This window comes from Bufo gargarizans, chromosome 7 (genome assembly GCF_014858855.1).
Source record: "Bufo gargarizans isolate SCDJY-AF-19 chromosome 7, ASM1485885v1, whole genome shotgun sequence".
Lineage (NCBI taxonomy): Eukaryota > Metazoa > Chordata > Amphibia > Anura > Bufonidae > Bufo > Bufo gargarizans.
In genome coordinates, this window is record NC_058086.1 from 102,777,373 (window position 1) to 102,795,959 (window position 18,587).

Genomic DNA, 18,587 nt, shown 5'->3' on the forward strand with positions numbered 1-18,587 from the left:
GGGGTACACACCTCTTTTTGATTGGTATTATAATTTGTGTGATGTAAGGTGATAAAAAAAAAATACCTTTTTTTTTTGCAGTTAATTTTTTTATGGCGTTTACCTGAGGTGGTAGATCACGTGACTTTTTATAAATACCCAATATGTCTTTTATATAAATACCCAATATGTCTTTTATATAAACACATGATTTTATGGTGAAAGGACTTTTTCTTGCTTGAAACTATTTTTTTTTATAATTAAAAAACACTTTTCACTTTTTTTAGTTTTATATTTTGTATTGTACTGCATTGAACTGTCAGCATCTTACATAAGGAAGTAATTGGTTGCCATGACAGCCTGGGGCCTTGTGAAGACTCCCACGCCTGCCTCCCAAGTTGTGTCTGTGGCATGCTTGATGGGCAGCCAGTCAAAATCCTATAGACTGCAATAGTAATCTATTGCAGCCTATGGTACAAGTCCCCCAAGGAGACTGAAAATTAGATTTTTTTTATTTTTTTATTACCCCCTTCTCCAATTTTCAAAAAAATAAACATCTGCTTAACCTTAAAGTAATCTTAAATGGGCAGTTCACCTTCAGGGGGAAGGAAGGGTAGGAGTGGAAAGAGTGAAGGCTTTCTGCCAGGCGTCCACCCCATCCCTCTTCCACTTGTCCAGACCTGCTGAGGGAAGTATAGTTACCTGATTCATGCTACTACTTTCTGGCTCCTGCCGTCTCACTCCAGTCTCCACACGTCAAAATCTACTTTGACGGGTCACATAGACCGCTGTCACCACTGCATGCCAATGGTTGCAGCACTCCACATGACCTGCGTCATATAGGATGTTGACAAGAGTGACTGAAGTTAGGCAGTGGCAGGGAGGAGGTAAGAATGCTTCCCTCTACAGGTCTGGCCACTTGGGATGGTCTAGCAGAAAGGCCCCCTAAAGGTGAGCAACCTCTTGAAAAACAAACTGAACTAACCTTTTTGTTGTAATGTGTATTTAAAGCAACACTAAGCAAGTCAGTAGCATATTTCGAGGAGCTGTAAGATTCCTGTCCTTGACAATGCTGATAGTCTGAGAGACTGAAAGCAGACTTTCTGGCATTACTAGATGAAGTCCAGATAAGCCGGGAAGGATTATTCTTGTGACACAAAAGAGGTTCTAGTTCTTTAATCTGTAACACATAAAAACAATTCAGGGTAATTAATAAAAATATATACAGATATTTACATTTTTTCCTTTATAAAAACAATTTACAGTAACAAGAAAAATGATGTATTCGTATCTCAGCCATTCATGACAAAGATCTTATGTACTAACTACCAGGGTGGCAGGAGTTACAGAAATGGCTGTTTCTGTAGATCCTATATACCGTACATATATTGGGAACCACAGCAGCTCATTTTCTTTATCTCTGACCACCACATGGTCTCTACCATGAACAGATTAAATGGGAAAACCCCTTAATCATATTATCTGCCATGCCACGATTCATGTAAAAGACATTATATAGTACATGACTATATTTAAGAAATGTAGAACCAGACAGGTACATCACATGGACGCAAAGAGCTCCTCATGTACTTTCTGCTGCAGATACAGTAGGTGGCAGTTGACGCATGGAACAGAGTATGTGCGACTGCTCATCCAGCTCAGTAGGTGGATGTGCATATTACTATACAGATTAAACATCCCAGGGGCTACTGGTATAAGGTAATGTGAATATCATGCAACTGGAGCTTTTTTGTAACAGAAAGTAAATAAAATAAAACTAACTTTTCATGGTGAAATATATGAAAATATAATTTACTGTAAATACAAACCTTTAACCCTTTGAGGACCATAAGATTACAGTCATCAATATAAAAATAATTATATTTTTTTCCATTTAAGAATGTATTTGAACAATAAATAAAACCATTTCCATACTTGTGTCATTTTTGGGGGAGGAGTTATGACACGGGACAAATGTGACTATTTAGGTTACTTTTAATGGAAGGCCAAAAGAAGCAACATTTTTTTGTTACGGCAACTGAAGTTCGTACACCAAGCCATTTCATGAAATAACTGGCAAAAAGCTAGATCTATTTGTTGATAAGAACATATATTTTGACTCAAACAAAAAAAAAAAAAAAAAAAAAAAAAAAAAAAAAAAAAAGTATTTTAAGTTCTTAATCAGACGATACAGGCAATTAAAAAAAAAATGGGAAAAATACGTCCCTTGGTCCTCAAAGGGTTAACTGTCAGGAGGAGACTGTCATAATGTAATAAGAAACCAGGAAAAAAAAAAAAAAAAAAAAAAAACACAAACAAAACACCTTGTCGCTCTATTAAACCCTAACCCCGGCCAAAATGGAGACGATCAGGAGTAAGTAAAAGGCTACATACACGTTCACAACCAATTTTATTGTTCCAATGCATCTAAAATGAGAAATGAAGCAACTTTGGAATAGATTGTAATTAAAAATGTCCTACTGGACTTTATGGAAACGTGGGTCAATGATATGCTTCTCTAGGACAGGTCACCACCTAATGGAACACCACCAAGATCCAAGATGACCTGCCTGATCAGTAGTAAGGGTGAAGATGCAGCTCAACACATCCCTGAACTTAAATATAAGGGAGCTACTATCTCAATGTTCTGAGTTTTCAGCTGCTCTAGAAAAATAACAGACCTCTTTTGTCAAAGTAAGGGCTCATTCACGTCAATGGGTTTTCCAAAACAACAGAAGGTACTCAGAGTGCATTCCGTTTCAGTATTTCCGTTCCGCACAAAAGTAGTGCATATTCTATTATGGTCCGCAAATCACAGGCAAAAAATACGCAACACACACGAAACACATCCGTATTTTGCGGATCCATACTGTAGAAATGCTATGCCCAGCTCATATTGCTCATGTGTTTGGTGATTAAGTTACTGTTTCTGATCCGCAAAAAACGGAATACGGAAACCATACGGATATGTTTTGTGGAAGAACGGAAGAGCACTTAAATCAGAAAATAAACCCTCAGATACAGAACAACGGATCTGTGAAAAACAGACCGCAAAACAACGTGTGCATGAGCCCTGAGGGTGGGTTAACATCATGTTTTATACCTCTGTTTGATGTACAAGTTAGAAGAAGGAGAAAGAAAGAAAAAAAAAAAAAAAAAAAAAAAAAAAAAAAAGATACAAAAACGCAGCGCAGCACACCACACCACACCACACCACACCACATTCTTGTATCCTGCACAGTCCAGTAAAAATTTTTTTTATAGTATATATATTTTTTTTTACAACGGAACTCCGTTTAAGGCTTCATTCACACGACCGTAGGTGTTTTGCGGTTCCGCAAAGCACACAGATACTGGCAGTATGCGTTCCGTATTTTGCGGACCGCTAATAGCCGATGCTATATAGAAAATACCTATTCTTGTCAGCGTTTGCAGACAAGAAGAGGACATGCTCTATAATTCTTGCGGGGCCGTGGAACGGTACAACAGATGCAGGCTCTCCATGGGGCTGCCAGGAAGCCCAGTGACGTCACCAGTACTGATGGGCGGCTTAAGCGCTGCCCTAGCCAGTAAAACTGCTAGGGCAGCGCTAAAGCATGCCCATCAGAGCCGGTGACTTCACCGAAAACACTGTCAGGTGGAAGTAAACAACTATTGTAAACAAATATCGTGCAGTGCAAGGGAGCGCATCGGAGCACGAGATGCTCCGATGCCAACATCAGGTAGGCTGCCCCTTTAAATATTGCATTAACATAGTCACTCTCAATTTACACAAGGTTAGCTAAATGCGTATGCTAGACTTCTACATGGTCTTAAACGATAGATTGTAAGCCATCTCCATAGTCATCTGTATCGTTGTCCTCAGGACAGAGATACAGATGGCTGTGCTGCGGCAGGGGAGGGAGAGGCGTCTCCCTCCCCTGTTCCTCTGATAGGCTGCAGGCACAAGGCCGGCAGCCTATCAGAGGCCGGTGCAGGAGGCGCGATGACGTCATCACGCCGCCTGAGCCGTACAGCACGGTACACAGGCAGGCCGGAAGAGGCCTGCATTGCATTGTTGGAGGTAAGTAATTTTTATTTTTATTTTAGAGAAGAGGGGCACCTGAAATTGGCACATATGGGGGAAGGGGGGGGGGGGGGTTAGAGGCACCTTATACTGGCACATATTTGTGGGGGGGGGGGGAAGAAAAGAGGCACTTTAAATTGGCACATATAGGGGAAGGGGTGGAAAGAGGCACCTTATACTGGCACATATTGGGGGGGGGAATGAGGCACTTAAAACTGCCACATATGGGGAAGGGGGGGAAGTCACCTCATACTGGCACATATTGGGGGGCGGAGAATGAGGCACTTGATACTGGCACATATAAGGGAAGGGGGGGGGAGAGGCACTTGATACTGGCACATATAAGGGAAGGGGGGGGGGGAGAGGCACCTTATACTGGCACATATTTGGGGGGGGGAGAAAAGAGGCACTTCTTACTGACACATGGGGGTCATCTATGGGGGGGGGGCACTTCTTACTGGCACATTATTTGGGGGCTTCTACTGAGGCCACAAAGAAGGGGTATTTTATATGGGGGGCTCTGTGTGGTACTAGTATTATCAGGGGGTTTATCAGTTTCTGCAGTATAGTATTGGGGAGCACAGCAGCACAGTATTGGGGGCAGTAGGATGATTTGTCCAGAAGATGGGAGGATGATGGAAAAGTAATAAACTAAGATTTTTTTTTTTTTGTTGTCAAACTGCAGAGACGAAAAATGGCGACAAAACGGTAGTCTGGTCTGAAAGGAGAAGATGAGGAAAGAGAACATCTACATCAAAGGCGACGTCACTGGATGTAAGAGGTATGGGGCGCTGTATTTCTGTAGTGACGGGATCAGGGGCGTAACAATCGTGGTGCGACAGCGACCAGAATTGGAGGCGGGACATGGGTGTGGCTGGAGGCGGGATTGGCCAGCGCTACAGCATGTGAGAAGGAGACTCCGGCAGGTTCCACTGGGTGGAGCCTAACATATGAAGATACCGGCGGCTATACCGGGAGAACATAGCAGCGCCCAGGTATAACAGTGAGTGCAGGGAGATCCCTGGGCACCGCTCTCCATGTCTGTATAGTTAGTTTAGATTTTTTATTCTAGTGAAAGGTCCTCTTTAACCACCTCCGGACCGCCTAACGCAGATGTGCGGTCCGGAGGTGGCAGCGCTGCGCACAGTCACGCATATACGCGTCATCTCGCGAGACGCGAGATGACGCGAATATGCGCACGCGCATGCGCAGTTCGCGCCGGCATTTCGCACAGCAGTATTTCGTCAGCAACCTGCCAGCCAATGATCGTGGCTGGCAGGTTGCTGATTTTTAAAAAAGCCAATCAAAGTGCCAGATATCAGATCATATTAGTAAATATGATCTGATATATGGCTGCCTGCTCCTCTGCTGGTTCTTTTCGTCGGTTGGATCCAGCAGAGGAGCAGGCTTCACAGTGAGTACACCAAACACTACACTATAGCCCCTGATCACCCACCTGAACCCCAATTAACCCTTTGATCACCCCTGTCAATCACAAGTGAAAAGAAAAAAGTGATCAGTGCAAACTGTCAATTTTTTCTTTTTTCACTGTTATTGACCGTTAGGTTTTAGGTATAGTTTAGGTCCCTTGGTTAGGTAGTTAGCGATCAGTTAGCGCACCGCAGTCCGTTAGCCCACCGCACCGCAGTCCGTTATTCGCTGATTAGCGTATCGCTAATCAGCATTTGTACTTTTATAGTATCTGGAAGTGATCAAAACTGATCACGGTCAGATCTATAATAGTACTAGTGTCACTTTAGTTCGCCCTCCACCCAAAACGCAGTGTTTGCCCGATCAGGCCTGATCGGTCGCCCACACGTGCGTTCGCCCACACCCGCCCCACCGCAGTGACAAAAAAAAATTTTTTTTTGATCACTGCACATTCACTTTACACGCACTGCGGCGATAAAAAAATCAGTTTTGATATCTTTTATCAACCGCAGCGGCCTCCGGTACTTCGCTAGCCTCCCCTTTGTAAGACAGGCTTGCTTTTTTTTTCTTGGGTAGTCTCAGGGAATACCCCTAAATTTAGTTGCCCACATGTCTAACAGGGGGTATTCTTCTGAAGAGGCCTACAGGCTTCTGACCCAGTCGGATGAGGAGTGGGAACCCTCATCTGATGAATCCAGCGGGTCAGAATACGAACCTGTAGAAAGCAGTGGCTCTCTAACCCAAAGTTCGGACGAGGAGGCTGAGGTCCCTGATAGCACCAGGCGTACCCGGCCCCGTGTCGCTAGACCACAGGTTGCGCAGGATCCGCTTCAAGAGCAGCAGAGTGGGGCTGGTGCTGTCGGATTACGTGGTGAGGCATACACCAGCAGCCCAGCCCTCCCTGGACCTAGTACCAGCACTGCTGTACAACCTGGTGAAGTAGCGAGCACCAGAAGGGCAGTTGAAGCTGGTACGGTGGCACGTGCAGTAGTGACCCCGTCGCAGCCACCGCAAAGACGTGCCCGTAGAGCCCCTAGAATCCCAGAGGTGCTGGCAAACCCTGAATGGCAGTCCCCAACTTCAGCCGCACCTGTAGTTTTCCCTTTCACTGCCCAGTCTGGAGTTCGGGTTGAGACAGCTCAGATCGGTTCGGCCCTGGGATTTTTTGAGCTGTTCTTGACTGCGGAGCTTTTAGACATAGTTGTGGCCGAAACAAACAGGTATGCCACACAATTTATCACCGCTAACCCGGGAAGCTTTTATGCCCAGCCTTTCCGGTGGAAACCAGTCCAAGTTTCCGAACTTAAAACTTTTCTGGGCTTCCTCCTCAACATGGGCCTGACAAAAAAGCATGAATTGCGGTCATATTGGTCCACGAACCCGATTCATCACATGCCCATCTGCTGCCATGTCCAGGGCACGTTTTGAGGCCATCCTGCGGTTCCTGCACTTTAGTGACAACACCGCCTCCCGTCCCAGGGGCCACCCTGCTTTTGACCGGCTCCACAAAATTCGGCCCCTCATAGGCCATTTCAACCAGAAATTTGCAGATATTTATACCCCAGAGCAAAACATCTGCATAGACGAGTCCCTGATACATTTTACCGGGCGCCTTGGCTTCAAACAATACATCCAAAGCAAGCGCGCCCGGTATGGGGTCAAATTGTATAAGCTCTGTGAAAGGGCCACAGGCTATACCCACAAATTTCGTGTCTATGAGGGAAAAGATCAGACCCTGGAGCCGGTCGGTTGCCCTGACTACCTGGGGAGCAGTGGGAAGACAGTTTGGGACTTGGTGTCACCCTTATTCGGCAAGGGGTACCATCTTTATGTGGACAATTTTTACACAAGTGTGGCCCTCTTTAGGCATTTGTTTCTAGAACGGATTGGCGCCTGTGGTACCGCGCGAACTAGTCGCGCGGGCTTTCCCCAACGGCTCGTTACCACCCGTCTTGCAAGGGGGCAGAGGGCCGCACTGTGTAACGAAGAACTGCTCGCGGTGAAATGGAGAGACAAGCGTGACGTTTACATGCTCGCCTCCATTCACGCAGACACGACAATACAAATTGAGCGAGCAACCCGTGTCATTGAAAAGCCTCTCTCAGTCCACGACTATAACCTCCACATGGGAGGGGTGGACTTCAATGACCAGATGTTGTCTCCGTATTTAGTTTCCCGACGCACCAGACGCTGGTATAAGAAGGTGTCTGTATATTTAATTCAATTGGCTCTGTACAATAGTTTTGTTCTCTACAGTAAGGCTGGGAGAACTGGATCCTTCCTCAAATTTCAGGAAGAGATCATCGAGAACCTCCTGTATCCAGGAGGTTCCGTGGCCCCAACCACCAGTGTAGTTAGCCGTCTACACGAGCGACATTTCGCCAATGTCGTTCCTGGTACCTCAACCCAACAGTCACCCCGAAAAAGATGTTGTGTCTGTAGCAGGAGTGGAATAAGGCGTGACACCCGCTATTTCTGCCCTGACTGTCCGGACCACCCTGCCCTATGCTTTGGAGAGTGTTTCCGGAAGTACCACTCACAGTTACACTATTAGCATAGGGATCATCTCACCAGGACAGGCACACAGGGCTATTAGGGCCCATTCACTCACTGCTGCTGCAAACTTCTCCTTTCACATGGGACAAAGTGCATAACGCACTTCGCCACATCTTTGGGCGATTTGCGCTTTGCACATTGACCCATGGGGAAGGAGAGGTTTGTTCTATAAAGGTAAAAAATAATAAAAAACAAAACAAAAAACACACCAGTAAGCAAACACGTTAATGTTCAGTTAAAAAAGTTAAAGTTTATATGTTCTGTTGCAAAGTTAATAAAATTATTGCGTTGCAGCCTGTTTTTTTTTTTTTTCTCTTTTTACCTTCCAGGTGGACCAACCGATCGACCAGCTGCAGCACCGATGTGCATTCTGACAAGCATTGCGCTGCTGTCAGATTACACGCAAGTCGGTGTATGCGGCGCTGCAAGACGGGATTTTCTCCTCTGCAGTGACAGATACGTTTGCCAAGGCATACGAGCTGAGGAGGAGGCGGCGTTCCTATGCTTTGGCAAACACTTTGTATATATATATATATAAAAAAATAAAAAAAAATCCCGGCAATGATTTATTCATCCACATCGATTGATGTGAATGGAGAAATCTGGTTTGCCAGGGCATACAAGCTAAGTGGGTATGGATGTAGGGCGGAGCTCCTATGTCCTGGGAGACGCCTTTCCCCTCAATTTTTTTTTTTTGGCAGAGATTTTTTCATCCACATTGATCGATGCGAATGAAGAAATCTGTGCCGTTCATTTTTTTCTTTCAGCCCAGAGGCTGAACGGAAAAAAAAAATCTCATTACCTGTATGCTCAATATAAGGAGAATAGCAGAAACTCCTAATGCTGGCCATACATGTAATGATTGCGGAGACCCTCAAATGCCAGGGCAGTACAAACACCCCACAACTGACCCCATATTGGAAAGAAGACACCCCAAGGTATTTGCTGAGGGGCATATTGAGTCCATGAAAGATTAAAATTTTTGTCCTAAGTTAGCGGAAAGTGAGACTTTGAAATGGGGTCATTTGTGGGGGGTTTCTACTGTTTGGGCATTGTAGAACCTCAGGAATCATGACAGGTGCTCAGAAAGTCAGAGCTGTTTCAAAAAGCGGAAATTCACATTTTTGTCCCATAGTTTGTAAATGCTATAACTTTTACCCAAACCATTTTTTTTTTTGCCCAAACATTTTTTTTTAAATCAAAGACATGTAGAACAATATATTTGGCGAAAAATTTATATATGGATGTCGTTTTTTTTGCAAAATTTTACAGCTGAAAGTGAAAAATGTCATTTTTTTTGCAAAAAAAATCGTTACATTTTGATTAATAACAAAAAAAGTAAAAATGCCAGCAGCAATGAAATACCACCAAATGAAAGCTCTATTAGTGAGAAGAAAAGGAGGTAAAATTCATTTGGGTGGTAAGTTGCATGACCGAGCAATAAACGGTGAAAGGAGTGTAGTGCCGAAGTGTAAAAAGTGCTCTGGTCATGAAGGGGGTTTCACCTAGCGGGGCTGAAGTGGTTAAAGACCAGGCCATTTTTAGCAAATCTGACATGTGTAACTTTATGTGGTGATAACTTTAAAACGCTTTTACTTATCCAGGCCATTCTGAGATTATTTTCTCGTCACATATTGTACTTTATGACAGTGGTAAATTTGAGTCGAAAAAAATATATATTTTTTAAAAATTAGCAAATTTCAATTTCTCAACTTTTATAATAGATAGTAAATACCTCCAAAAATAGTTATTAATTTACATTCTCCATATGTCTACTTCATGTTTAGATCATTTTGTGAATGCCATTTTATTTTTGCGGACGTTTGAAGGCTTAGAAGTTTAAGCAAATATTGGAATTTTTCTGAAAATTTATAAAACCCACTTTTTCAGGACCAGTTCAGGTCTGAAGTCACTTTGTGAGGCTTACATAATAGAAACCACCCAAAAATGACCGAATTTTACAAACTACATCCCTCAAGGAAGATAACAATAGACAATTCAGAGGAGCTCACCAGCAACCTACTGGAGCCCAGTCTTTCAGATACCAGCTGAAAACCAAAAAATACTGAAACACAATTAGACTGGCTCACAGTATTTTTGCATTTATTACACTTAATAAAAATCACAATTATTTACTGTTGTAATTGTAAAATAATAAAATTAATAAAATTAATTGCCCACTAAATATAAAACATATCCTAGTAGTATATCAAAATAGCATAAATATATGGGTATCTTGGATGCGGAGCTCACGCATATACCCAACTAACAGGAGTACTCCAAAGGGATAATAGGACCACTTGATTATGCTGTGTGGTGTCGGTCAATAGCGCATTGAATCCATACTTTGACAATGTTCAGATAGTTATAAAATGACTTGCCAAATGTTCAACATACCAATCGGTAGGAAGATATCCACCCTGCGGTCCACGGAATGTTCTTATAATATCCGGGGGGTACTTTGTACTTATTCTCGTAGCGGTATCTGCTGACTACCTCCTGCCACGAGGTAGTATCACCGCTTCTCCTTCTCGGCGTCTCACGTGACCTGACCTGTAGATGGTTCACTTGGTCGGTGATGACATCCACCTGCGCCAGCGGAGTAGCGGAAGTTCGTGTAGCAGAGCTATACCGGTACGGGGTTCGACTCCCCTTCACAGGAACTGTTTAGATGGTAGTTAAATCAGTCCTCTTTGAAGATCAAGTCGCTGCCGTTGCCGCATGGATTTTTCTTGGGTGGTTCTAGATAATAAATAGCACGGATCCTTTTTTGTGCTTAGACAGAAATAGCGCACCACTGGCTGGGTCCTGTTCACACTGATTTATCCTAGACGCGTTTCAGAACCGTAGTTCCTTCCTCAGTAGGCAAATGTGAAATGCTACCTGTTTACTGGCTGGACATGTCTTTATATCCCCTTTTTGGGTTTGATGAAATATCTGGTCTGGATTCTTAATTAGTTGGCTGCAGGGAATTTATCACTTGCAGCCTGATTTTGTCATGGATCCAGACAGAGGGTTTTTGACACACATGTGTCAAGCTTTGTGGGCAACATATATATACTATATAGTACCAAATATAAAAAGAACTATAGACATTATTTTTACATAAAAACCTTCTATATAGAAAAAGACAGTAAAAGGGACAATAAAATGAAATAGAATACAATCATAAAAAAATAAAAAATAAAAAAAAAATAAACTAAAGATAAATAAAAATACAAATAGACATATGAGATAGAAAAATAAATATAAAAATAAAAATAAAAATTGAAAAAAAAAAAATAAATAAATAAATAAAAATAAGACATGGATAAGCAATGATGGTATGGTATTGACAACTTTATAGCTGAATCCTGAGTTTGAAGGTCCTGGACTGATCTACGTTGGAGGGAGAGGGGGGGAGGAACGCAGGGAAAGTCGGCGTGTCGCCAACAACCCAACACCGACTAGCCATGTGGTCCTACCACCCTCTCCTATAGGAAACCAAAAATTTCGATCTCTGAATTCAGTCCCTGTGGCATCAGGGACCCAAACTCAAAGATCTTCTTTGATTCTTGTCTGGACATTTTTGCCAAGAAGTCCCCTCCTCTCCAGTCTGATTTAACTGACTGGATGGCACAGTATCTCAATTTACTAGGATCTCCTGCATGATGTAATTTGAAATGTTTTGACAGGGGGTGTGTTTCTGATTGTTTTTTAATGTTATTAATATGTTCTGCGATCCTAGTTTTGAACACTCTTTTGGTCCGTCCTATATACTGTTTTGGGCATGGGCATTGTATAACATAGATAACTGCCTTACTATTGCACGATAGAATTTCTTTAATCTCCCACTTGAAATCATTAGATGTTGAAGATATAGTTCTCAGATTTCTCTCAAAGTGGGTCTGTTTGCAATTGTGGCAGCAACCACACCTGAAAAACCCTTTTAAATTGGACCATGGAGTTATCATTGGTTCTATGCTCTTTTTTCTTATCGTGGGGGCTACTTGCAGCCCTAAATTGGGAGCCCGGGTATAAACAATTGGAGGAAGAGCCGGGAGTATAGAGCCCAAGATTTTATCGTTTTTTAGATGGTGCCAATGTTTATGTATGATGTTGTTCACCATCCAATAGTCTTTATTGAATGGGAGAATCATTTTTGCAGTTTGTTCTTTATCTCTAATCCTTTTAGACATTACCTCAGATTTAAAAAAGGTAGTTCTATCCAATTGTCTTACTTTTTTGATTGCATCCTCCAATAGTCCATTGGAATATTTTTTATTAAAAAATTGTGTTTTCAGGTGTTCTGCCTCTGCCTCAAACTGTTCTTTTTCTGTGCAATTTCGTTTTAGACGTCTAAACTGGGAGTAAGGGACATTTAGGAGCCACCTTGGGAGGTGGCAGCTTGTGCTTAAAATGAAACTATTTTTGGCTACATCTTTTTGGAACGTACTACAGACTAGTGTTTCCTGTTTTTTGTGTATATGCAAGTCCAGGAACTCGACAGCTTGTGAATTAATATTTGCCGTAAATTTCAGGTTGAGCTCATTATTATTAATTTCTTGTATGAACTGCATTAGTGAGGCATATGAGCCTCTCCATATTAATAAAACATCATCGATATAGCGCCGCCATAGGACCAGGTCCGCCCCGAGTTTGGGGGAAATGATGTCCTGTTCCCATGCTGCCATAAATAGATTGGCATAACTCGGGGCGAACCTGGTACCCATGGCGGTGCCAGTCGTCTGCAAATAATAATTGGACTCAAACTGAAAATAATTGTGACTTAACACGAAACCAATACCATCTAATATAAACTGTAATTGTTCTATTACTAAATTGTTTTTTTGGGACAAAATTTTCGATATTGCTTGTATACCCTGCCTATGATTAATGCTCGTATATAAAGAGCTCACATCTAGCGTGGCAAGTATCCAATCTGGATGGCAATACATATTTTCCAAGAGGGCCACAACTGTTGAGGTATCCCCAAGATACGAAGGTATGTCTCTGACATAGGGCTGCAGAAACCTGTCTAAATACTGAGACAGATTAGATGTCAGCGATCCTATGCCAGAGACAATCGGCCTTCCAGGAGGATTGACCGAGTCCTTATGTATCTTGGGGATACAATAGAACATAGGCAGTCTTTTCTGGGTGCCTAAGATGAAATTGCACTCTGTTACATTTAGAATGCCTTGTTCTTTAGCTCTATTACATAACAGTGACAGTTTTTTAAAATATATGTCTATAGGGTCCTCACTTAGTTGTGTATATGTTGTAACATCAGACAATTGTCTAAGACATTCTTTTTTGTATGATTCAGTATCTAGGATCACAATCGCCCCTCCTTTATCGGCTGGGCGTATTGTGATCTCTAGATCTGCCTGAAGTTCTTTTATCGCCTGTATTTCTTGTTTGGAGAGGTTTATGTTACTTTTCTGTTTTGGATTACGTTTTCTGAGATCTGCCTCTACTGCCCCTCTAAACGTAATCATTTCGTTGCTTAATTCTTGTTTTGGATACATTTTAGATTTTAGTTTGACATCAACATGTTGGTATTCTGATGGTACTTGATTTAATTGGTCAAGGTTGTTCTTCATAAAATATTTTTTACAGCATAGTTTTTTTTATGTATTTTTCAATACCAATATAACAGTCGAATTTGCTCAACTGGGAACTAGGGGCAAATTTCAAACCTTTTGATAATAGTGACTTCTGTGATTGAGTTAATTCTTTCGTGCTCAGATTAATTATATTGTCTCCTGTGCTTTGCCCATTTTTAACTTCGGCCCTTCGTTTGTTTCTACTCCTTCGTGTTCTCTTTTTCTTGTGACCGTGTTCACCGGTGTGAACACATTGTGTATTTGTGCTTGTGCTGAAAAAATCCTTGGTCTCATATTTGATACTACATCTATCTTCTGTGTTTCTACTTCTAACTCCTTGTGTGAGACTGCTGGAAAATATGTTTCCTTGGATAGGGAAAACGACCAAGGGATGGTTGATTTTGATATTTGTTTGTCTGGTGTGTTCTTCTGATATCGTGTTTGTGAATAAGCCCCTTTCTGTTGTTGTTTCAAATATTGGTGGTTGGGTCTGGAATTGTATTTTATTCGATCCTGATTTTTGGATCCCTGACTTCCTACTAAAAAAGACGATGAATTTTCTACTCCATTCTTTTTATTTTTATCCCCCACCGTTAGATTGTCAATGGTGTTTGAAATTTGCCCCTAGTTCCCAGTTGAGCAAATTCGACTGTTATATTGGTATTGAAAAATACATAAAAAAACGATGCTGTAAAAAATATTTTATGAAGAACAACCTTGACCAATTAAATCAAGTACCATCAGAATACCAACATGTTGATGTCAAACTAAAATCTAAAATGTATCCAAAACAAGAATTAAGCAACGAAATGATTACGTTTAGAGGGGCAGTAGAGGCAGATCTCAGAAAACGTAATCCAAAACAGAAAAGTAACATAAACCTCTCCAAACAAGAAATACAGGCGATAAAAGAACTTCAGGCAGATCTAGAGATCACAATACGCCCAGCCGATAAAGGAGGGGCGATTGTGATCCTAGATACTGAATCATACAAAAAAGAATGTCTTAGACAATTGTCTGATGTTACAACATATACACAACTAAGTGAGGACCCTATAGACATATATTTTAAAAAACTGTCACTGTTATGTAATAGAGCTAAAGAACAAGGCATTCTAAATGTAACAGAGTGCAATTTCATCTTAGGCACCCAGAAAAGACTGCCTATGTTCTATTGTATCCCCAAGATACATAAGGACTCGGTCAATCCTCCTGGAAGGCCGATTGTCTCTGGCATAGGATCGCTGACATCTAATCTGTCTCAGTATTTAGACAGGTTTCTGCAGCCCTATGTCAGAGACATACCTTCGTATCTTGGGGATACCTCAACAGTTGTGGCCCTCTTGGAAAATATGTATTGCCATCCAGATTGGATACTTGCCACGCTAGATGTGAGCTCTTTATATACGAGCATTAATCATAGGCAGGGTATACAAGCAATATCGAAAATTTTGTCCCAAAAAAACAATTTAGTAATAGAACAATTACAGTTTATATTAGATGGTATTGGTTTCGTGTTAAGTCACAATTATTTTCAGTTTGAGTCCAATTATTATTTGCAGACGACTGGCACCGCCATGGGTACCAGGTTCGCCCCGAGTTATGCCAATCTATTTATGGCAGCATGGGAACAGGACATCATTTCCCCCAAACTCGGGGCGGACCTGGTCCTATGGCGGCGCTATATCGATGATGTTTTATTAATATGGAGAGGCTCATATGCCTCACTAATGCAGTTCATACAAGAAATTAATAATAATGAGCTCAACCTGAAATTTACGGCAAATATTAATTCACAAGCTGTCGAGTTCCTGGACTTGCATATACACAAAAAACAGGAAACACTAGTCTGTAGTACGTTCCAAAAAGATGTAGCCAAAAATAGTTTCATTTTAAGCACAAGCTGCCACCTCCCAAGGTGGCTCCTAAATGTCCCTTACTCCCAGTTTAGACGTCTAAAACGAAATTGCACAGAAAAAGAACAGTTTGAGGCAGAGGCAGAACACCTGAAAACACAATTTTTTAATAAAAAATATTCCAATGGACTATTGGAGGATGCAATCAAAAAAGTAAGACAATTGGATAGAACTACCTTTTTTAAATCTGAGGTAATGTCTAAAAGGATTAGAGATAAAGAACAAACTGCAAAAATGATTCTCCCATTCAATAAAGACTATTGGATGGTGAACAACATCATACATAAACATTGGCACCATCTAAAAAACGATAAAATCTTGGGCTCTATACTCCCGGCTCTTCCTCCAATTGTTTATACCCGGGCTCCCAATTTAGGGCTGCAAGTAGCCCCCACGATAAGAAAAAAGAGCATAGAACCAATGATAACTCCATGGTCCAATTTAAAAGGGTTTTTCAGGTGTGGTTGCTGCCACAATTGCAAACAGACCCACTTTGAGAGAAATCTGAGAACTATATCTTCAACATCTAATGATTTCAAGTGGGAGATTAAAGAAATTCTATCGTGCAATAGTAAGGCAGTTATCTATGTTATACAATGCCCATGCCCAAAACAGTATATAGGACGGACCAAAAGAGTGTTCAAAACTAGGATCGCAGAACATATTAATAACATTAAAAAACAATCAGAAACACACCCCCTGTCAAAACATTTCAAATTACATCATGCAGGAGATCCTAGTAAATTGAGATACTGTGCCATCCAGTCAGTTAAATCAGACTGGAGAGGAGGGGACTTCTTGGCAAAAATGTCCAGACAAGAATCAAAGAAGATCTTTGAGTTTGGGTCCCTGATGCCACAGGGACTGAATTCAGAGATCGAAATTTTTGGTTTCCTATAGGAGAGGGTGGTAGGACCACATGGCTAGTCGGTGTTGGGTTGTTGGCGACACGCCGACTTTCCCTGCGTTCCTCCCCCCCTCTCCCTCCAACGTAGATCAGTCCAGGACCTTCAAACTCAGGATTCAGCTATAAAGTTGTCAATACCATACCATCATTGCTTATCCATGTCTTATTTTTATTTATTTATTTTTATTTTTTTTTTCAATTTTTATTTTTATATTTATTTTTCTATCTCATATGTCTATTTGTATTTTTATTTATCTTTAGTTTATTTTTTTTATTTTTTTTATTTTTTTATGATTGTATTCTATTTCATTTTATTGTCCCTTTTACTGTCTTTTTCTATATAGAAGGTTTTTATGTAAAAATAATGTCTATAGTTCTTTTTATATTTGGTACTATATAGTATATATATGTTGCCCACAAAGCTTGACACATGTGTGTCAAAAACCCTCTGTCTGGATCCATGACAAAATCAGGCTGCAAGTGATAAATTCCCTGCAGCCAACTAATTAAGAATCCAGACCAGATATTTCATCAAACCCAAAAAGGGGATATAAAGACATGTCCAGCCAGTAAACAGGTAGCATTTCACATTTGCCTACTGAGGAAGGAACTACGGTTCTGAAACGCGTCTAGGATAAATCAGTGTGAACAGGACCCAGCCAGTGGTGCGCTATTTCTGTCTAAGCACAAAAAAGGATCCGTGCTATTTATTATCTAGAACCACCCAAGAAAAATCCATGCGGCAACGGCAGCGACTTGATCTTCAAAGAGGACTGATTTAACTACCATCTAAACAGTTCCTGTGAAGGGGAGTCGAACCCCGTACCGGTATAGCTCTGCTACACGAACTTCCGCTACTCCGCTGGCGCAGGTGGATGTCATCACCGACCAAGTGAACCATCTACAGGTCAGGTCACGTGAGACGCCGAGAAGGAGAAGCGGTGATACTACCTCGTGGCAGGAGGTAGTCAGCAGATACCGCTACGAGAATAAGTACAAAGTACCCCCCGGATATTATAAGAACATTCCGTGGACCGCAGGGTGGATATCTTCCTACCGATTGGTATGTTGAACATTTGGCAAGTCATTTTATAACTATCTGAACATTGTCAAAGTATGGATTCAATGCGCTATTGACCGACACCACACAGCATAAATCAAGTGGTCCTATTATCCCTTTGGAGTACTCCTGTTAGTTGGGTATATGCGTGAGCTCCGCATCCAAGATACCCATATATTTATGCTATTTTGATATACTACTAGGATATGTTTTATATTTAGTGGGCAATTAATTTTATTAATTTTATTATTTTACAATTACAACAGTAAATAATTGTGATTTTTATTAAGTGTAATAAATGCAAAAATACTGTGAGCCAGTCTACATCCCTCAAGGTATTCAAAACTTTGTTAACCCTTTAGGTGTTCCACAAAAATAATGGAAAATAGAGATGACATTTCAGAATTTCACTTTTGTGCAGATTTTCCATTTCAAGATTTTTTTTCCGCCAACAAAGCAAGAGTTAACAGCCAAACAAAGCTCAATATTTATTGCCCTGATTCTGTAGTTTACAGAGAGGAGGGGACAGGGAATGGGGATCTGAAACAGCTGCAGATGAGCCAAAGATCACTACAGCTGTGTCAGATGTTGTTCTTTTTCTTCTTCTTCTTCTGAAAAGCTCTGAATGAAAAGCAGTGATGTGGTAGTACCACAAGTCCCAGCCGACAACGAGCAGCACAGAAGGGCACAGCTCCTCTCTGCAAGCAGTCACCAAGCTAGAATGGCTGCCTGCAAAGAGGCACCAACGGTTCTTTCTGCTGCATAGCGCTGCCATTGGCTGGAGCGTTGACCTCGGAGGTGACATGGGCTGATGTCATCAGTCCCAATCACCTCCATCCCAGCTACCAGCAGCACCACAGATAGGGCAATAGAAGTATAGAGCTGCCATAGGCTGGAGCGTTGCTCCAGCCAATCGCAGTGCTGGGAAGGGACACCTACCTGTGTCTGGTGTCCCCTCCCTGACCTAGGAGGAGACATGGGCTGATGTCATGAGTCCCCTCCCACCTCTAGCCGAGTCCCCCTTCTGCTGCATAAATTGCCGGCGCTGCGATGGACTGGTCTTCACTAGCCAGCCAATCGCAGC

At 41.7% G+C, this 18,587-nt stretch overlaps 1 protein-coding gene across 2 annotated transcripts in view; it reads right to left on the minus strand.

The window, feature by feature from the left end:
- The window catches only part of HSD17B7 (hydroxysteroid 17-beta dehydrogenase 7), a 221,178-nt gene that overhangs the window by 39,530 nt on the left and 163,061 nt on the right, over positions 1–18,587 (minus strand). For both annotated transcript variants that reach the window (XM_044301943.1, XM_044301942.1), the window contains exon 5: positions 965–1,159. In XM_044301943.1, the coding sequence (XP_044157878.1) occupies positions 965–1,159 (195 nt within the window). The remainder of the gene's footprint in view (positions 1–964; positions 1,160–18,587) is intronic.